The sequence below is a fragment of the Lutra lutra genome, chromosome 7, assembly GCF_902655055.1.
Source record: "Lutra lutra chromosome 7, mLutLut1.2, whole genome shotgun sequence".
In the NCBI taxonomy this organism is placed as follows: domain Eukaryota; kingdom Metazoa; phylum Chordata; class Mammalia; order Carnivora; family Mustelidae; genus Lutra; species Lutra lutra.
Window position 1 is genome coordinate 50,059,965 of NC_062284.1, and position 22,263 is coordinate 50,082,227.

Here is a 22,263-nt window from a genome sequence, read left to right on the forward strand (position 1 = left end):
ATCTAGATTGAGGCGAGGGCTGGCCATGCTCCGCCGGAAGGCGCCTTGTTCTCCGAGAGGGTGAGTTGAAACGCTGGCTGGAAAGGAAGCACCGGGACTTGTTCAGGTAGGCTTCCCGTTCACGCCTGCTCATCACTGTCGGTCCAAGAGCCTTTGCAAAATTAAAGCTCTTAGAACTGGTTTCAGTAACTCATCCTCCTCCTCGCTCGCCGGCTCCTTACCCGTTCCTCAGTTGTGAGGGATCAGGTGCTGGGTGATGCTCTGGACTGAACCATTCTCTTTTGTGAAAGGCCGGGGGAGAGGGCGGCTGCTGGGCCACGGGGCCTGAGTTGGGCCAATTCGAGAAGGGGACTGCCCCGCCGCTGTGGGGTTTTTAGGGCTTGTCATTGCATTACTGGGCGTGGTGTAGATTTGAGGCAGCTCCTTGTTCTCCTTGCCCCTTCAACGGAGAGAAAACTCCCCGGCTCCTTTTGGTTACTCCATACTTTGGTCTCAGAAGTGGGAGTTAGGTTTTTTTCCTTTTTTCTTTTTTCCTTGTTTTTTTTTTTTTTCTTCGTATTTTAATAATAAAGGTGGGTAGGAAATGTTGGGGTCAGCGTGTGCACATTGTTATACGTTATTAGGTGTAATTTTTGTGGGTGTTTGGGAGGGAAGATCGGGCTTTTGAAGAGTGTTTAGAGATGGTGGGACAAGAGGAGCTTCAGCTTTGCATTTCCATTGACAGGTCTGCAGCTTACTGGTCTTCGTTGCATTATGTAAACTCTTCACTAGCAGGAGACCCCTCCCCCTGCCTCAGAGCGAATGCAATTTCTTTATTTACCTGTCTCTAGTGTCGCAGGAAATTTTCCAGCCATTGCAGCAGTTGTGCAAGTGCAGCAGCTTCTGCCCTTAAGGGGCAGCCCTGAAGTGATTAGGGGGTTCAAAGAAGTGTATAGTGGAGGTGCATGGGCGTATAGATGTTTAGCGGACCAATCTTTTTTAAGTGACTGAGCATATTGAGCTAGGAGTCGGAGACTTAAGGACTCGATGTCTTGTCCTAATGGAATTGCCCCAGATTCAAGCCATAGGAGCTGCGTTTTCAGTGTCTACTGCATCCTACTCTCCCACCAGCATCCACAAATTATTTACTCATCGTGTTGTTCTGAGCCTGTCAGTTCAGTCAGGGATTCTCTGACTGGGTTATCCTTAGAGACGGTTAAGGTCCTATGGGGTGTGGGACAGTTCAGGTGCCAGTCGGTGAGTTTGGGATTTGAATATGGCCCTCTGTTAGTTAATTAGATAATGTCTTCTGCTTAGGAATTTCTTTTGTAGTGCTCACCAGACTTTAGAACAAATTGTGGTATTTTGGACTTATCCCACCTCTTAAAAGAAAGTTATAAAGAAAACATTTTCTATTTAAGAAGACCTGGGTTGCAAGAGTGGCATGCCAGTGGGTCTGTAAGGCATGATGAAGGACATTGGCCAAAGAGAGGGTAGGTGTGTGTGAAGAGACAGGCCTGGCAAAAGGTCTAAAGCTACAGGAGCAAAGGAGTAATGGATTGGGATCCGGGAGTTGATGGAGCAGTGTATGGGTACTTGCACAGTTCATGCCTTCCCCGTGTTTGATGTATCATGTAAATCTCGCCTTTTCATTTATCAGCTCTCAAATTGACAAAATCCACTTATTTAGACATGGGTAGAAAATGACAGAAATAGAAATCTATTGAACTGGTGTGAATCGCCAGGAAAGACAGATCTTGTATTTTCTGGGACAGCCTTCTCTGCAGCACCACCAGGTGATGGGGTGGAAGAATCTTGGCATTGTGGTCACCACTACTGCAGTTTTAGTTATAAGAGGAAAAAAATATGACATTTTATATGGAGGGTCTGATAGGTAAGATAGAGTTTCCCATAGGTAAGGTAGGACTGTGAGGGGGAATCAGTCTTTAAAAGAAACCATTGTACCCATTTCCTTTGAAAAGGATGAGGTTTTTTTTTAAAGCTAAACTACCACATAAGATTAATTTGTGGGTGCCAAGAACTGTACTTGCTTACTGAAAGAATGAGATTTGATATTGTCATCTGTGAAAGGACTGTAACATTTTTAGAGCATTGAGATGAATGTTAATGTTTTGAAGATACTGTTTGTCCACTGCCCTCCAAGAGTTGTCTTCTGAGCCTACATTGAGCCTGACATCTGGGGGACAAACAAGAAAAATATTTTCTGGCCCCTCATCCTTACCCCTAAAAGTCATTCCACTTCTGGAGTTGCATTTGGGCAAGTCCCTGATCTGCAGGTCTTTGCACGACCTACCTTGCTCTACTGTGACCAACCTAGTATTTACTGTTTTACTCTTAGCAGTCGATTCATTGATACAGTGTCATTTCATATTCTATTTGGTTTAACTTTTTATGTCTCTTCTTTGATTAATTTTTCATTCTTTTTCTCACAAAGTTGGTGGTCTTCCTTTCAAACTTCTGTTACAATTTTGTTCACTTTGCTTTTTGTTTTGATTTGTTTTGTTTTGATATTGTGATATTTTTGCTTCTGTCTTGTTGAGGCCTTTTAAAGAGAAGCAAAGAGACCCTACTTTTCAAGATGTGTTCTTTTGGTATCTGGTACTCAAGTGACAGTGTATTTTTATATAACAAAGCGGTTGTACAACTGTTTACTGTTGTCTAAAGGTTTATTTGATCATTTATTACATTCTAAGTTTTATCCTGGATAACCTTTCCCCACCTTAACCTTTGTTTTGTTTTGTGTGTACAGGTGTATCAAGTTGTAATTGTGCTCTTTTTTGTGTTTTCTCACTCTTTCATATTGCCTGTAAGATTTTCATTGTAAGGGCGCCTGGGTGGCTCAGTCATTAAGCATCGGCCTTCCACTCAGGTCATGATCCCAGGGTCCTGGGATCGAGCCCCACATGGGGCTCCCTGCTTGCCGGGAAGCCTGCTTCTCCCTCCCCCTCTACCTGACTCCCCCTGCTTCTTTTCCCTCTCTCTGTGTCAAATAAATAAATATAAAAAAAAAGATTTTCATTGTATTTCTGTTGCAAAATAAACCTGCCTCTTTGTAGTTTACTGGATGTTTTCAGTTTAAACTACAAAGTGTGTTAGTCTCTGAGATTTCTCATGAAGCTGTTCTGTAGGTAACATTTCTTTTGCCCTCTTTATTATCCATTACTTTCTATCCTTCACTATGCTCTTGGTTGTTTAATGTCACATGAAGGAAAATGGTCAACTTTAAAATATCCTTTTTTTTAGACTGATAATTCTATGCCTTTTATTTAGTGTTTTGTTTTTTTTTTATATTTTATTTATTTATTTGACAGAGACACATCGAGAGAGGGAACACAGGTGAGTGGGAGAGGGAGAAGCAGACTTCCGGCTGAGCAGGGAGCCAATGTGAGGCTCATGCCAGGACCGAGGGATCGTGATCATGACCTAAGTCAAAGGCAGATGCTTAACGACTGAGCCGCCCAGGCACCCCGTTCAGTTTTTTTAAAGACTTATTTTAAAATATCTTAATTCTTGTCTTCAGATTGCAGCAGGAGCTTTTAAAAATAAGGCAGTTAATTTCTACCTACCAATGTATGTTACAGTATAATAAAAAAAAAAAAAACCCAGCAGACATAAACAGAAAATAGACTGTCATTGATAATTGCTTTCCATTTGTCTTCAGTAGGAATGGATATTTTGAAATATATTCCAAGCAGTAGAGTGGCATAGGGAATCTAGACAATGTTCTAACCCCTTCAAATTCAGACTATTCAAGTATAATCTCATTAGTTTGTTTGATAAGAGTTTCCAGAACAGGAGACTCACTCATAATCTAAGTACAAAAAAAAAAAACCACCAAAATTTTAAAAATTACTTATTCTTAATGCATAATTATTAGGAAAAGATTGGTTTTGTCATTGAAGAATGAAACATCCTTGGGGCTCCTGGGTGGGTCAGTTGGTTAAGCATCTGACTCTTGGTTTCTGCTCAGGTCATGATTATGGGTCATGGGATTAAGCCCCAAGTTGGGCTTTCTGCTCAGAGGGAATTTGCTTGAGGTTTCTCTTCTTCTACACCTTCCCCTACATGCTCTCTCTCTCTCTGAAATAAATAAATAAGTCTTCAAAAAAAAAAAAAAAAAAAGAAACATCCCTGACTTAAACCCTCTGTATATTTCCGGAGAAATTTACTGTGTATGGTTTCATTTTACTTGATATCTTCAGTGTTCATTTCATTTTAAAAAGGTAATTAAATGACATACTACTGAAGTTACTGGATAATAATGGGACTATGCTTTTTTTCTCTCCTGTATGTCAGCTACTTATAATGCAATAGTTATAATCTTTTTGGTAATGTCCCAATATTCTAGTAATTTGTAATTCTGTAATAACACCTTTTTGTTTTGAGAGTCTGTAATTCTCCTAAACCTATGTCAGGATCTTTCTGAGAAAGGTTATATATTAACTGAATTCTTAATTTCATCTGGGAGGAAGGACATTCGGGAGCTGTAGTCTTAACGGGTTTCTCGATTCTCTTTCATGGTCACTATAGTAAACCTTTGGAATATCCTGCTTTCATTTTTTCTTCTACCTACTTTGGGAATGACTATGTCTTTGGGGATTATTCCTTTGGGACATATTCAGTAGTACATTGTCCCATTAGTAACATGGGAATTTCATTTTGGTTGGTTCTAGAAGAAACCAATGACTTCAGTAATTGAGCTGCCTATTTAGAGCCCAGATCATAACAGAATTTCTTAATAGAACATAATCTACATTTTCTACAGGTATCAGATATACAGCAGTAAAACATCAATCTAAGTAAAATGAATGGGAAGATTTTTCTGGATTTTTGAACAGGGGCTACCAAGTTCCATGAGCATGAACCCTTTACTCAGTGTTTTCTTCTTCATTGCTTCCATGCAGTATTTAGTTATTCTTTATTCCCCTTGTCTAAGGAGTGGAGCACATTAGTCATTTCTTTGTTTATTTACACATCAATTTTCCTATAAAATGTAGTGCTTTTGCCTGTTTTTCAGGTATACTTCCTGTTGGCGGGGTGGGGGGGCACCATCTTCATGAGGCCTTAAATATGTATTGGTAATGGTCGCTTCCATTCACAGCTGTCCTGAAAGTCATGGGAGTCAAGAGTCAAGGTGGTTGGATCTGGCCATGTGAACCATCAAGGGGCAGCCTAGTCAGTTGGAGACCTATATGTTCCACAGCAGGCATTGTGAAATAAGTGGAGTACTGTAAGATAGACACTGGCTTCATTCCTACAAACACAAAAAATGATTAATTGATTTACCTGTATGTTGCCCTAGACACTAGGTCTAGTTGAAGTCTTTTCCATGGTTTTAAGGTTAAAGGGCAGTACTGCTTTCTCAGAGTCTTTTCATCCTGCCCAGCAGTCCCGCTATTCTAATTGTGAAACTTTTACATCTATTTCAGTATCCCACCATTCTGCTTAACAGACCAGCACAGCCAAGTCTCTAAGGAGTGATTCTGCTTTGAGAGAGACTTTTAATGGTACACTTTGAAATTATTGGATAGAGAATAATAAACTGCTTTTCATTTGCCTACTATGTGCCAAACATTGTACATTATTTTTTAATCTTCAGAGTAACCCAGAAATGTGTGTGATGTTAGCTTCATTTTACAGAAGAGAAAAAATAAGACAGTGAGGTTAGGTAACTTAGCCAGGAGTAGGACTCTGGTCTGTCCCAACTTCAAAACCCCATTCATGATCCAGCCTACCCCACCGAAAAGTTTAGTGCTGACCCCTATGGGAGAACTGTCTTTGACCACAAGAGGCAAGTAGGCATTTGGTAGCCTGTTATAGCTGTACCTTTCACAGTTGAAGAACTTTGAGAATATAAGATTTATTTTTGTCTTTGTATCGCTGTTAAAAGGAAAAAAAAAAGAGTAATAGTTTGTTTCCTTTAACTTAGTTGAAGATAAGATTATGTGAAATACTTTAAGTTCGGGGCGCCTGGGTGGCTCAGTGGGTTGAGCCGCTGCCTTCGGCTCAGGTCATGATCCCAGGTCCTGGGTTCGAGCCCCACATCGGGCTTTCTGCTCAGCAGGGAGCCTGCTTCCTCCTCTCTCTCTGCCTGCCTCTCTGCCTACTTGTGATTTCTCTCTGTCAAATAAATAAATAAAATCTTAAAAAAAAAAAAAAGAAATACTTTAAGTTCTGTAGAGGAAATTCACTTGGTCAGTCTTGCAAATAACTATTTTTTAGCCAATGCAAGTCAAACTAGTCCACTAAATTTAAATTTTCATTAGTCTCATGTCACTGGGGTCATTTTTTGTGCCTGGAGGCACAAGTGTAATAATAACAGTGCTTTAAAATGTTTCTCCTCCCTTCACCACATACACTTTTTTAACATAAATGTTGCAATGAAACAATACCTCATATATAATTAAGTAAATATTTATATTTTTCTGTTAGGCTGAACAAATGTACATATACTTAGCCCAGTTAAAATGGGGCATGCAAGAGTGCTGTGTGTGTGTGGTGGGGGACCATAAGGAGGACCAGGACTTTGTTACTTGAATTTGTATATATTGTTACTTATGCTGGCTTACCCACAAGTGGCATCATAAAGGTGGATAGATGTTGGAACCCAGAATATAATTTTCACCTTGGTGACCATGTTCCAGTGAAGAAGAACTTTTCCAGTTAATTTGGCCTAAGGGCAGTGATCCTTAAAGATGAGGCTCTTACTTTCTATCTTCAGACTTAGGCCAAAACTCCAGAGTTTTATTGGAAAAAAGTCCACAATGAGACTGACTTGAAAATGAATCCATACCCTATCTTTGGGTCATATGGGTGTAGTGTCATCTGTTTGTCTCTTGCCACAGCTTTAAATTGGCCACCACTGAGGCTTTATAGTCCTGAGCCTAAAGGAAATCACTAAAATTTCATTACTTTTAACAATAATTATCACACTATGGAAAATAGTCTTATGTATATTGCATGTAACCCAGGTTCTAAAAGGATTTTATAATGCCTCTCCTGAATGTTTCTGGTAGAAAACATGCCTCTGCCTGTTTACTATCTCTACCGTCTGAGAGAAGCCCTTGCTATTGCTCAGAAACCTCCCCATTACCTCTCCACAGCCCCACTCCCACACACCTTTGGCTGGATGTTGAAAATACACTCCTTCAAGAAAAGTACATTAAATGCCCACCTGATAAGCAAAGGGAATATTGTAATCAACAAATCACACACAGTTCTTGCCTTTGTGGAACTTATATTCTAATGGGAGGGATCAAATAATTAATTATATAATCAGTTATTCAATCTCTGCTCTAAAAAGTTGTGGATATTCAGGGGAATTTATAATAGGGGCATATAACCTGAAGCATAATATAATAAGGTATTTAAGAATGTGACTTCTGAAGCCACATAGCCTAAATTTGAATCTGGAACCAATTTTCACTAGCTATGGGATATTGGGCAAATTACTTAATCTCTTGGTGCCTCAGTTTCCTGTTTCCTCAGTTTTCTCTCTTAAAAAAGTTGCTTCAGGGGACTCCTGGGTGGCTCAGTTGGTTAAGCAACTGCCTTCGGCTCAGGTCAGAATCCCAGCGTCCTGGGATCGAGTCCCACATCGGGCTCCTTGCTCAGCAGGGAGCCTGCTTCTCCCTCTTCCTCTGCCTGTGCTCTTTCTCTCTGACAAATAAATAAATAAAATCTTAAAAAAAAAATAAAGTTGCTTCAGGCTTAATTAAATATGTTAATGAATTTTCATTGTTTAGAAGAGTGCTGGGCATGTAATATATGTGTACTCAACAAATTTGGCTGTTTTTTGTTGGAACAACAGGGAAAGTTTTTCTTTGAAATGATGTTGTTAAAGTGAGCTTTGAAGGGTACATAAGAGATAAATAGGCAGAATGGAGGGGAACCAGTTAGAAGGCACTTGGAATACTTCAGGGAATTGAGAATGGTAAATTGATCAAGAATGGCGCTAGAGACAGAGTGGATGCATTTGAGAGATATTTAAGAGGTAAAGGTAGGATTTTAAAATAATGGATATGGAAAAAAAATAAAAAAAAAAAAATGGATATGGGTCATGAGGAAGAAGTTTTCTGGTCTCTGCATCTGTGACCGAATGGGAGATGCTGGAGATTGATTACCCTTCTTGTGTATGTGCATGTGTGGTGGTGGGAATGAAGGAGACTGTAGGGAGGGAATGCCTGGGTGGCTCAGTGGTTAAGCATCAGACTCTTTTTTTACTTCAGGTCACGATCTCAAGGTGGTGAGATCGAGCCCTTGCGCTCAGTGCTGAATTTGCTTGAGATTCTCTCGTCTACTCCCTCCACTTCTTCCCCAACTCACATGAGCATGCTTTCTCTCTTTCTCTCTCAAATAAATAAATCTTTTTTTAAAAAAAGATAAGTCTGTTATAGGAAGAGTTAGACAGGTGGGTCTGCTGAGGGGACTGGAGACACTATCAAGAAAAGCCATTGAGTAAGCAAGTAGACCTCTTTCCAAGAGATATAACTGTATAGATAATTTGTTGAAGGAAATACTAATAGTTGAGGCCATGTATGTAAATTAGACATTCTTGAAAAAAAGTGTAGAGTGAGAGTTAAAGGGGGCCTAGGACCAAACCTTTGTGAACTTCCAACAATGAAAGACTGGTAGAAGAGAAGAGTAGTAAAGCAGAAGTGGTCAGAGAGGCCAGAAGGAAAACCAGAAAAGTCATCCTGATGTCCTGGAAGCAATCCAAAAAAAAGTGTTTGAGAGTGGGAGAGGTGTTTCTAAGATCTTTGTGTCCCTTCTTTGGATCCCTGGGAGTATTCATTTAGGTTTGTTAACACTCAACGTTGGATATTCATGACTTTAAAACATACATCTATAGCAGGTTTAGGCTGACTGAAGCCAGTTCGTTGAACATAGTCTTCAGCCTTTAGAATCTTAAAGTGCAGTTATTCCTGTTTGCCTTAGATTAGATTTAAAATAGAGGAAGAGAGCCTGAGTGCACATTCATTCAAGTACCTAGATGTTAGCCTCCTGAAATTAACAAATTATTTTGGTGATTCCCTCAAAGGCTGACTAGCATCTCTTAGGTAGGTAGAAACACTGGCAAAACCAAATTTTTTCCCCAGTGATTTATCCAGCAACGTTTGTTGAGTATCTCCTAGGACATAGTGTTTACATGCCAAATATTGTGTTCGGTGTTTTATTAATCTTCATTAATGGCCCTGTAACTTGATTCTTCTTTGTACAGAAGAATGAACTAGACTCAAAAAGGTAAATTTACTTGGTGGGATGGAAATTTGAACCCAGATCCCTCTGATTTCAAAGCTCATTATACCTTCATGTACAAGTATAACTACAATATAAAATAGAAGATGCTTATTCTAAAAGAGTGTTTAACAAAATGCCATGAAAGCTCAAAAGGAACTGATTACTTTGGGCTTGACAATGAAAAGTAAGGATTAGAAGGATTTTTGCTTTTGTTTGATAGAATTCATTACTCTTTTCCCCTGCAGTTCTCTACTCTGTTTGCTTCTGTGACATTGCACTGTTTGCTTCTCTGGTTTTCTTTTTCTGCCTGCCTGCCTGTTCTTTTTCTGATTCTTTTTTTATTTAACTTTTTTAAAAAAGGTTTTATTTATTTATTTGACAGACAGATTACAAGTAGGCAGAGAGGCAGGCAGAGAGAGAGGGAGGGAAGCAGGCTCTCTGCTGAGCAGAGAGCCCGATGTGGGGCTCGATCCCAGGACCCTGACACCATGACCTGAGCTGAAGGCAGAGGCTTAAGCCACTGAGCCACCCAGGTGCCCCTAACTTTTTAAAGTTGTTTTTTGTTTTTTTTTTAAGATTTTATTCATTTATTTGACAGAGATCACAAGTAGGCAGAGAGGCAGAGACAGAGAGGAAGGGAAGCAGGCTCCCTGCCGAGCAGAGAGTCCGACGTGGGGCTCCATCCCAGGACCCTGGGACCATGACCCGAGCTGAAGGCAGAGGCTTTAACCCACTGAGCCACCCAGGCACCCTTTTTAAGTTTTATTTAAATTCCAGTCAGTTAGCATACAGTGTAGTATTAGTTTCAGGTATACAATATAGTGATTCAACAGTTCCATATAACACCTGGTGCTCATCACTGCAAGTGTACTCCTTAATCCCCATCACCTATTTTACCCCTTCTCCCCCCTTAAGTAGGTCCCATGCTGAACTTGGAGCTTGAATTCACAGCCCTGACATCAAGAGTTGCATGCTGTTTTGACTGAGCCAGCCCAGTGTCCTGCTTACTCTGATTCTTAAATCTTTTGTTTTGTTAAGTAATCTCTACCCCCAACTTGGGGCTTGAATTCACAACCCCAAGATCAAGAGTTGCTTGCTCTGGGGTACCTGGGTGGCTCACTCAGTTAAGCATCTGACGTTTGATTTCCACTTAGGTCATGATCTCAGGGTCATGAGATTGAGCCCCGTGTAAGGTTCTACACTGCATACGGAGCCTGCTTAAGATTCTTTCTCTCCCTCTCCCCGACCCCCTAAAAAGAGCCTCGTGCTCTTCGACTGAACCAGCCTGGCATCCCTGATTCTTAAATCCTGATGTTTTCCTGGGTTCCTCCTTGACTTTCTCACTCTACCTCAAAAAAATCTCAACACGGGTTTCCAGCTAAGTGTTTTGTTTAGGCTGCAGAGTGTTAAAAAAAATTTTTTTTTTAATTAGTTGTCTACATTTAAAACCTAGATTTACATAAAACTCTATTTCTGGCATTTGAAAAATCTGAAGTTCTCGCTCAACCTTGGATGTGCATTTCCATATGGCAACACTTAACTAGAGCTGACTAGCAGCTACTCTATTTGGAATGGTCATGGATTCTTTAGTCTTTCACAGAACCCAACATTCTGTCTTGTCTCCCCAACAGTATTGGTGCAGTTTTTTGTATACTTGCTCTATTCTACATACTCCTGGGTAAGCTCCACTGTTAAAACTACTGTTTAGATACTGAGAATTCTAAATTATCACCAAGCTAACTTCTAGATTTATACATCCATTCTCCTATCAAATATCACTACTTAGCCTGCTCTAGGCAACTCAGACTCAACATGACTGGATGCAACATGGCTGAACTCATCTTTCTCTCTAAACTGTAGGTTCTGTGCATTTTTATTTTTTAAGATTTTTATTTATTTAACAGAGAGAGACACAGCGAAAGAAGGAACACAAACAGGGGAAGTGAGAGAGGGAGAAGCAGGCCTCCCGCTGAGCAGGGAGCCCAATGTGGGTCTCGATCCTAGGACTCTGGGATCATGACCTGAACCGAAGGCAGATGCTCAACGACTGAGCCACCCAGGCGCCTGGTTCTGTGCATTTTTATCTCTGAAGTGTTACTTGGCTCTGTCCCTTCCTTATCATTACCTTTTGACTCACATTGCTGTGATTCAGGCACTAATCACCTTATTAGGGTCCTTGGTTACAAACAACAGAAATCATCTTTTGGCTAACTTAAGCAGGAAGGTGATTTATTGGAAAAATATTCTGTGGCTCACAAAATCGATATGAATGCTAGACAGCCTGGTTTAGAAAATGATCTGAAACTAAAGGGAGGTTAGAAACAGAGAACATGTCCAAGGTCATACCACTGAATAGTGTTTTTAGGGTGCTGTAGTAGAACTCAAGGGTCTGTCACTGCTGAGTGTTGTTTAACTGGTTGGTTCTGGGTTTTTGTATTACCTCTGCAAAGTCAAATTTCTCTGAAGGACTGTCCACTTAAGCTAGTCTAGGTCATGTGTGTACTTTGTCTTTGCCAGGAAGAGGAAGTGGGACCCCTCCCTGCAGTCCCCACTCTGATTTCCCATCTCCTCTAACAGCCTGTAGTGGGAGGTAAGATCTAGCCTTCCATTGAGACTTCTACCCTGAGCTATTCTCCCAGTGTAGGAAAGGGGCTTTTGTTGCTGAGCAGGGCGGAAAAAATCAAATTTCTACCATACAGCTTTTTTCTGGACTACCACAGTAGCCTCCTAACTGCTTGTGTCCTCTGACCCTTAATTTCCCAAATGTATTCTCTATTCAGTAGCCAGAGTTTGCTAACCAAAACACAGTTCTGATCATGTCATTCTGTGTTTCAGTGGCTTCTCATCCACCTATCAGAAAATAGTTTAGCATGGTTCCTTGAAGGGTCTGGCCTTAACTTATCCTTTCAACCTCATCCAGTTTCTTTTCGTGATTTATACTTTGGCGAGACTGAACTACAGAGTTCCTTAGAGTTTCCTCTACATGTCTCGTGCTATCTGCTGTTGCTGTGCTTTGTTTTGATTTTGCGCTTATTATCCCTACTGCCTGAATACTCCTTTCTTGTAGCCCACTTTACCTTCCTTAGTTAACTCCTCCTCATCTTTTAAGAAATGACATTCTTTTTTTTCCTTTTTTTTTTTTTTTTTAGATTTTTCTTTGTCTATTTGACAGAGCACACAAGCAGTGGGAGCTGCAGTCAGAGGGAGAGGGAGAAGCAGGCTCCCCGTGGAGCAGGGAACCTGATGCGGGGCTTGATGCCAGGACCCTGGGATCATGACCTGAGCCGAAGGCAGTTGCTTAACCAACTGAGCCACCCAGGCGCCCAAGAAATGACTTTCTTGATAACTTTTTCCTTCTAAGTTAATCCCTTTCATCTGTATTCCTGTAATAGCCTCCTGCATATTTCATTGCACTTATCATCTTGTATTATGATTGTTTATATTTGTCACTATTGTCATAATCCCTATTTTCCAACCCCTACCCACATATATACCCAAATATACTCCTACCTGTTGTGAGTTCTTTGAGGGTAGAGATTATGTCTTATTCACCTTTGGTTCTCTAATACTTCCACATTAGTTAGTGTATTATAATCTCAATAAATGTAGACACAGTGAAAAAGCATTTGATACAGATCTTAGGAGATAAATAAGATTTTGTTGAGGCAAAGAAATGAAATAAGGATGGAGTATACTTTGAAGACAGTAGCATTAGCTAGGCTATAAGAAAAATATAGGACAATAGGAAGTTGGGTTTTTTTGTGTGTGTGTTTTGGCTAGTGTATAAGTGTATATGTATAAGGATAGTGGGAAATAAGACTGGAAATGCAAGATGTTGTCTTGATTTATATCTTAAGTAACAGGGAACCTTTGAAAGTTTTTAAGGAGACTAATTTGAACTTAACTGTGTTTTAGGAAATTAATCTGGTAGCAGGATGGATTCGTAGGGGAAGGGATCAGTTATGAGGTTTCTTTTTTTAACATAAGTAACTGCATAAAGAGGTGGCAGCAGAAATAAGAGAGTTAGATATATTACTCCTTACTTTCATCTTAGTTTCATAGTTGAATCACGCATCTCTCTAAGCCTCAGTTTTCTCACTGTACGAGAGGTTTGACTTGATATGATTACCAAAGTCCTTGCCAGCTCCAAAATCTGTTTGTGACATATTTTGAGAGAGTCCGTGGGATTTGGCAAATGATTGGATGGTGGATACAGGTGGAGGTTTCGTAGATGCCTTTGAGGTTTTGAGTCTGAGTGAATGGTATTGTTGTTTCAAGGAGTGGTATTGGTCTTCCTAATAATAGTGGTAGTGCTAAGATCTGTAAAAATAGGAGAGCTAAGGTCAAGTTGACCTTCCTCAGTTTTGTCCTAGAGTACAGAAAACAGGATTTCAGTGTTGAGGCCGGTTACATTTCAGAGGAAACTAGTTGGGTCAGGAGGTAAGCAGCTGATTTTAGCACTTGTTTACTTTGAGGGATTTAAGCTTGGGTACCATCATTCTGGGGTTGACTAGTTTCGTTGGGAATTAGAGTGGTCTCAAGTGGCATTGCAAAGTGAATACTGGCCAGTATGTCAGAAGGCTGAGTTTCAAGAGAAGTGATGTGAGGGTGAGAGATCAGGTTTAGGGATGAGGACTAAATGTGTGTTTTGGAGGGGAGGGATCTGGGAATTGCTAGAGGGCACCTGGAATTACTTTCTGGAAAGTGATACAGCAACCCAAAGGTTGTAGTATCAAAGATACAAACCAGCATTATGGTTGTGGCAGAAACCATGTAACAGCATCTGGGCTGACTCATTCCCATGATGGAAGATTTGCCCCCTTTTAATGGGGAGTGGGATCTGGTATAGTTACCACAGGAGAAGGGATAGGCAGGGCTGCTAGAAGGTAGGGGATTCATTGGGAGGCAGAGTTGGCATAGTATGGAACCTTTCCTCCCGCGTTTACGCTCTTCAGTGTGCAGAATACAGTGTAGGTGGTAAGGAATTTAATCCCCAGGACTAGTTTCCCGCAGCGGGAGAGTGTGCCTCTAGCCAGGCCCCCTTTTTTTCAAGCAAGCTGCAGGCTTCGCCTGGGCCCTAGAAACCGGATAGGCCTCTCCGTGCGCTCTCAACCTAACCCGCGGTGGCGGGGGAGGGGGAAAGCTTTTTCTGGTCCCGCCCTTTGCGCTGTTTTGCGTTCTTGCGCCTGTGGTGAGTGGCAGCAGAGTTTAGCCAATGAGGACGCGGGGCGGGCGGGAGCATCAAGTTAGGTTGCGCAGGAGGTGGGGGGAACTGGTGCTGGAGAGACAGCGAGAGGGGCGAACCGGCCCCCCACGGCCGCTGCAGGTAAAGGCATCTCTCTTAGCCCGCTGTGTTGAGGCACAGCTCCTTTTCTCCTTCAGGTTTTTGTCGGGCCTTCCAGCCTGTAGCTTCCGCCCTAACATTGCTCCCACCCGGGCATCCACACCCCCCCACCCCCCGCATCTTCCCGTCTTGGCCATCCCCACCCAGGAGGGCACCCCGCTAGCTCCCTCCGTCAAGTGCATGTACCTTATTTCTATTTTGGGGGCGCCAGTTGCCTGAAATCAACCCCCTCTGCTGTATGGGCCTTACTGGCAACAACCCCGGCAGTATGAGCAGGTAATGTACCCGGGTCCCCGCCACCCCCACCCCCTGTAGCGTTTCCCTCTCAGCCAACCCCTCACTTCCTTACCTTTCCCCTTCTCTTCTTTCGTATGAGTATATAATTTCTGTAGTTTCCCGTTGGTTCCCTGAATATACGTACATGGTTTTAGCTTTCATAGTTGCTTTTTACTTTTTCTCTTATTCAGAAAGGCTCACTTCACCAGCCATGTTGCCCCCAAATGTCCATACCCCTGATTGAGGTGTGAGTGCTTTTTCCTTCAGTAATTGGGAAAACAAAAACAGTAGCCACACATTTGGAAGTAAGAATGGTGAAGATAGAGAAAATGGCCTAGGATCTTGATCTTATTGAGGAAATCTGAGTGGCTCCAAGTTAATAGCTCCATTTCTTATGCTCTGTGTCCTTCCATCCTGATCCCTTGCTGACCCTAAATTGTGATTACATTCACCTTGGATGTTTATTTCCTATTTCTTTATAAGATTTGAGGCTCTTTGGGTCTTACAGATGTCTCCGTGGTACAGTTTTTAAATTCTTCTTTTTAAAAATTATGTTAGTCATTTTCATTTTAGGCCTTCTGATTATTTTACTTTCAAGGGATTTCTCATTTAGATTAAGCTGCTTCTGACCATCTTGTGTTTCAATAACATGTGTTTATGTCTGTCTTCATCTGAGCCTCTTGAAAGGATACAGTTTCCAATAACAAGATTCATACTTTGAAGTAAAATAGTTTGTTGTTTTCTGAATCTTTGAGCAGTTAGAGGTTAAGTGGGCATGGGTGGTATTTTCTGGAAGTGCCTATTACAAAAAAAAAATATTTGTCAATATGGCCTTAGTTCATTATCTTCTAAGAGGGTGAACAGTACAGAGAAGTCTGGAAAATTGATGTTTGTAGTTCAGTTTATATAATTTCATTTATTGGACAGCTGGACTAATCTCTGTTGCAGTGTTTCTTATCCATCATAAACAATGAACTATGATAAACTCCCTTTTGAGAGACCGTAAGAAATGTTATCCTACAATAGAGTTCTTGATAACCCTTCAAAACCAGGCATGCTTCTCTACCCCTTGCCCCCAGTTGTGTTTTATAGATCCTCACTGGCCAGGAAGATTTTGTTTAGTTTTATTGACTATAAATACCTGAAATAGTGAGATGTCTTCTTCCTTTTCCATTTGATAAATATAAAATTATGACATTGAGTATGCACTTTATTTTTTTTTAAAGATTTTATTTATTTATTTGACAGAGAGAGATCACAAGTAGACGGAGAGGCAGGCAGAGAGAGAGAGAGAGAGAGAGAGAGGGAAGCAGGCACCCTGCTGAGCAGAGAGCCCGATGTGGGACTCGATCCCAGGACCCTGAGATCATGACCTAAGCTGAAGGCATCGGCTTAATCCACTGAGCCACCCAGGCGCCCCGAGTTGCACTTTAAAACTACACATATTTTTCATCCCCTGGTTGAGAATCACTACTTTGTTGAAAGGTATGGGGAGATTGCAATGGAAAGTATAGAGTAGAATGAAAACGAAGTCCTTTATGATCAAGACAGACATATTGTTATTGAAATGGGCAAGGGAAAGGAGACTGGTAAAATAAAAATAGGAGAGTTGGGATTTTACAGATTCCTTTAAAAAAAAAAGGAAATATATCAAAGGTGGTAAATCTACAGAACATCAGTTTATACTTCATGGAGAAGGAATACTTCTCCCTTTAAAAGAAGGTGAGATGAAAGGCTGTTAACATAAATTGTTTAACATTAACTGGCTTGTTACACGGAGATTATAGATAGGTGGCCTTGGATTCTAACCTTAACCGGCTGATATGTTTCACTTCTGCCCAACTCCCCTAAGGTTTCTGTCATGAGTTTAAAATTATGGAAAGTGAATATGTGTAATTCTCAAACTCTGTCTTTCCTTTTGAGCATTTATGTGTATTTCTTTTTGGGGCAATGGTGGGCCATGACTGGCTTTTCATTCTCAATATGAAAGAAGTCTGGTATGACTTCTTTAGGCAATGATTTTACTTAGGGATATTTAAGTGCTTCATATATTTGAAAGCTTAACATCTATTTGTTTATTTTTTAAGATTTTCTTTATTTGAGAGAGCACAAGCCAAGGGGTTGTGGGCGGGGGGAGGAGCAGAGGGGGAAGAGAAAGAAGCAGAGCACTCCCCCTGAGCAAGGAGCTGGATGTGGGCTTGATCCCAGGACCCCCAAGATCATGACCGGAGCTGAGGGCAGACACTTAACCAACTGAGCTCCTCAGGTGCCATTTAACATCTGTTTATTGTTGCTACCAGCATTTGAACCATGGAAAGATAATTCATGGGATAGATGAGCTTGGTAGAATAGGCCAGATGTGGACATAGCCAGGATGACCCACAAAGTAGGAATGGAAGGAGAGTTGAAGAAAGTTAGAGGCATGATGGAAGAAGGTTTCATCTTTGAGAGTCAAAGACAACTTAAAACATGGAAGTTAGAAAAGAATCAGGAGACTAGGATTAAAAAATATGTACAAAATGAATTAGATCAGTATGTGAGTCGATGTGAGGGGACTGAGAAGTGGTGAAACATGGTGGTGTGGCATTAAATCACTGGTGATGTTTTTAGATTATGAGGTCCAGACTGAACTGGGGAAGTAGAAATTTGGCCCAAAAATTGGGAGGGGAGACAAATGATAAATGCATTGATTGACCTTTAAAAACTTAACTCTCTCTCTCTCTCTTTTTAAAAGATTTTATTTATTTATTAGAGAGAGAGAGAGACAGCAAGAGAAGGAACACTAACAGGGGGAATGGGAGAGGGAGAAGCAGGCTTCCTGCTGAGCAGGGAGCCTGACATGGGTCTCAAACCCAGGACCCTGGGATCATGACCTGAGCCGAAGGCAGATGCTTAACGACTGAGCCACTCAGGTCCCCTAAAAACTTACTCTTGAGTTGTATTGAGGGTAAGGAAATATTTCAGAAACTGTTAGCCTTGTTTCTTCCATGAAAGAAGTGAGATTTCAGTCTGAGATCAGGCTGCTATGGAGGAAAGGAATAAATAGCAAGGAATAGTGGAAAGGAGAAAATCCTGCCTCATGGAAGAAGAGACAGGTTATAAACTATTAGTCAGCATAAACTTTTAGTTAGTGGAAACATTTATTGTAGTTTTTGTATGACACCTAATTAGATCTGTTTAATGTAACTTCTGTGGCAGTGAACAGGAGATGAAAGATAATAAGTAGCCAAGTAGAACGTAGCTAGAAAAAAGCTGATGGTAGTGTTGAGGAAATTCATAAAATTATTGAGTAGATTTTTGTTGAATCAAGAAATACATAAAACTTTTCTCATTGTCATTTGGAGCAACTTTGGGGCAAGTATTAGGAGAAGCTGGAATGAGCTGGTGGAATAGTTTGGCCAAAAGTGGGAAGCGATAGGGATTCTGGGGGAGATGTGAAGGATGTACTTACCAAAGCAAGGAAGATGTTTAATATTGGTAGAGCAGCCACGTGTACTTTGTAATTTTGTTGTGCCAACTACTGATCAGTCTGTTCTCTTTAAATCTGAGTTTCTGGGCTATTTACCCACATTTTATTGTTTTATAAGGGTACCTGGGATAAGTTGAGGAAGGGAAAAAGTAGTTTGTGGGTTTTATGGAAAAGTCTTCGGTAAAGTCTATGTTCTGTCACTGACAAATGTCTTCCTGTGTCTTCTGAAAGTTAAGAGAAAAGGTCTTATCAAGCAAGGCTTTCCTGAATGGTCAAGTATAGACATCATGTACAGAGAACTTTCATATTTTCATATAGTTTAATTATATGGTGGTGTACTCCTAATTCCTTGTTTTAGTTTTTCCTTTTTCCAACATTTTCACGAACTTACATCTTCAGATGTAGATTTCGTAAACATGTTTTCAGTTATTTGTAGGACAGGTTTTCAAGATGGGAAGTTACTGTCTCATCTTAAAATCAGGGATACCATTTAGTTTTTAAAAGGTCTGAAATGGTTCATTCCACATACTGCAGCCAAATATATTAATTCATTAAGTATTTTTTTGGGTATCTCCTGTGTGTGTGATATCCTCCTGGTTCTTTAGGGATCCACACATAACTAAGATATGGTTCCTACCATCCAGGAACTTTCTGTCTCTTGGGGAAAGAGCAGCTGGACCACCATGCAGGGTTGTGCAGAGTGTGCATTGCACATATTCATTATCATCATCGATAATATGTTTAGTATGGCAGCTTTCCAGCAGATGGCAGACAAGCATCTTAAGGAGCAGGCAGCTTTTTATAATTTGCACAAAGGAACCATTTGGGCCTTCAGAGAATATGGACATGAGACCGGTCATTTTAGGAAAATATTAAGTATAAGTGTTTTAAATAAGGTGCAGACAACACTGTGAGTATTTTAAGGAAGGTGAAAGGACAGAGTCACCACAAATTGCTTGCTGCGAAAGGGGCAGAGTTTCAGAGCTCACCTTTTGGAATAAAAGGAAGACCTTTGAAAGGGTAGGAAAGATTTCAGCTGGGAGAGATGCTTGGGAGTGGGGGAGGGTACGTTCTAAGCAGAAGCTACAGCATAATAGGCAAAGTCATGCAGATAGGAATCACATTAGGGGAACTGTATAGTCTAGTTGGCCTGGAATGTAGGTTATATATAGGAAACGATGAGAGAAAAAGTTGGGAATATAAGTGGAACTAAAATGTACAAGTCTTTTTTTTTTTTTTTTAAGATTTTATTTATTTATTTGACAGAGATAGTGAGAAAGGGAATACAAGCAAGGGGAGTGAAAGGGAGAAGCAGGCTTCCCACTGAGCAGGGAGCCCAATGTGGGGCTCAGTCCCAGGACCCCGGGATCATGCCCTGATCCCAAGGCAAATGGTTAACCGACTGAGCCACCCAGGTGCCCCTAAAATGTACAGTTCTTTGAATTTCTTGCAAAGGAAGTTTTTGATCTCAAATATGAGAAAGGGGGATGGGAGTTAACAGAAATAGTATGTATAGAATGATATGTTAGCTAGAATAAAGTTTGGGAAACTTCTGGGTAAAATCACATGGAAAATGTAGCAAGATTGGGCACTTGGGTGGCTCAGTCTGTTAAGCATTCTGCCTTCGGCTCAGGTCTTGATCCCAGAGTTCTGGAATGGAGTCCTACATCTGGCTCCCTACTCCACCTGGAGTCTGCTTCTCCCTCTGCACCTCCCCTCATTCAATCTCTCATGTTCTCCTGCTCTGTCTCTCAAATAAATCAATAAAATCTTTAAAAAAAGAAAAAGTAGGGGCACCTGGGTGGCTCAGTGGGTTAAAGCCTCTGCCTTCGGCTCAGGTCATGATCTCAGGGTCCTGGGATCGAGCCCCGCATCGGGCTCTCTGCTCAGTGGAGAGCCTGCTTCCTCCTCTCTCTCTCTCTGCCTGCCTCTCTGCCTACATGTGATCTCTGTCTGTCAAATAAATAAAATCTTTAAAAAAATAAAAAATAAAAAAAGAAAAAGTATAGCAAGGTTGTACTGTGAGTTTGATTAAAAGTGGTTATTTTTGCCAGTAGTAAGTGAAAGCATCTAAAATACAAGGGAAATTATGAAATGCAATATATTCCAGAAACCTTTATCTACAGTCATTGAAATGCTACTGGTACATTGTTAAATTCTGTCAACTTAACCTGAAATAAAGTGAGTGAATGTTAAACTCCCTGATCTCTACCTGAGAATGATAATTGTAGAAAGAAATGGACAGAGACAGCCAAGAGATCTTGACAGACAGAAACTTCAAAGTGTGTAGGTGTAAGAGCCCAAAAAGGAGTTTGGTTTATTTCTTTTATAGTTTTAGGTTGAAGCAAAAATGTGGGTGTTCTTTCTGCTGTGTCTCTGTCCTCAGATTACCTCGCATTTCCGTTTTCTCTTATTATTTTGATGCCATTTGATATTAAGGTAGTACCTAAGAAGGAGAAGTTTCCCTTGAGGTCACCAATTTTGCTTATTTTCCATTTGTCTTCTCACAACAGGAGTTTCACCATCTTCCTCTGAAGACCTAGCCATCTTGCTCCATGAAGGTCAGGACAATCTGACATGCACTTGTTTCTTGCCTCTTTACCTGAAGAGTAGTCCTCTTCCATTGTGTACATTTTTTTCTTAATAGGGGAGGGGAGGGGAGAGCCAGTACCCCCCCTCCCCTTCCCTCCCTAGACCTTGGTGAAGTACCCTCCATTGCTTTCCCAAGATGGCAGACCCCATCATGGATTTGTTTGATGACCCAAATTTGTTTGGCCTGGACTCTCTGACTGATGACAGCTTCAACCAGGTCACACAAGACCCCATTGAGGAAGCCCTTGGACTACCAAGCTCTCTGGACTCCTTGGATCAGATGAACCAGGATGGTGGAGGTGGTGATGTGGGGAATTCATCAGCAAGTGACCTGGTCCCCCCACCAGATGAGACAGCCCCCACAGAACTTCCCAAAGAATCGACAGCTCCAGCTCCAGAATCTTTAACTTTGCATGATTATACCACTCAGCCCGTCAGCCAGGAGCAGCCAGCCCAACCTGTCTTACAGACACCGACGCCAACATCAGGACTTTTGCAGGTCTCCAAGAGCCAGGAGATCCTGAGCCAAGGGAATCCTTTCATGGGTGTCTCTGCCACAGCTGTCTCCTCCAATAGTACTGGAGGGCAACCGCCTCAGTCAGCCCCTAAGATTGTTATCCTTAAGGCCCCACCAAGCTCCTCAGTCACTGGTGCCCACGTGGCACAAATTCAGGCCCAAGGTATCACCAGCACAGCTCAGCCCCTGGTGGCTGGCACAGCCAATGGTGGAAAAGTTACTTTTACCAAAGTGCTAACCGGCACTCCCCTTCGACCAGGTGTTTCCATTGTCTCTGGTAATACAGTGTTGGCCGCCAAGGTCCCTGGGAACCAGGCTGCTGTTCAGCGCATTGTCCAGCCCAGCCGACCAGTAAAGCAGCTGGTCCTACAACCAGTTAAGGGTTCAGCTCCTGCTGGAAACCCTGGGGCCACAGGGCCCCCACTGAAGCCTGCAGTTACACTGACCTCTACACCTACTCAGGTGACTTGAGTGAAAGGGGGAGGTGAATTTTGGTTTAGTAGAGGGCCCAGCAACTGAGAAGAGAGCACATGAGACCTATCTTTAGGAAATCCTGTTTAAATTCTACCTATGCTTCTTTAAAAAATCAGTTAGCATTGACAGCCACGTACTTGCTACTTACCAGGTGGAAGCAGTTAATGTTGACATATTTTTTTGAGCTCTTATTACATGTTTACACTGTGCCTAGCTGGTCTTGAACAAGACAGACACAGTCCCTGTCCTTACAGAGCTCATGATCTGCCAGGAAGGCAGACAATAAACAAGAACTCACAATACTATATGATACAAAGTTTTATGAGAAATACTGGATGCTATGGGAACAGT

The 22,263-nt window shown here is 41.4% G+C and overlaps 1 protein-coding gene across 6 annotated transcripts in view; it reads left to right on the top strand.

Moving 5' to 3' along the window:
- Nucleotides 1–22,263, top strand: part of CHD8 (chromodomain helicase DNA binding protein 8) — a 63,019-nt gene continuing 40,756 nt past the window's right edge. For 3 of the 6 annotated variants that reach the window (XM_047739263.1, XM_047739267.1, XM_047739266.1), the window contains exons 1-2: nt 1–106; nt 20,843–21,900. In XM_047739263.1, coding sequence (XP_047595219.1) covers nt 21,058–21,900 — 843 coding nt within the window. In that variant the 5' untranslated portion in view covers nt 1–106; nt 20,843–21,057. Of the gene's footprint in view, nt 107–14,480; nt 14,567–20,842; nt 21,901–22,263 lie in introns of those variants that run through there. The other 3 variants (XM_047739269.1, XM_047739264.1, XM_047739268.1) reach the window with 3 other exon arrangements.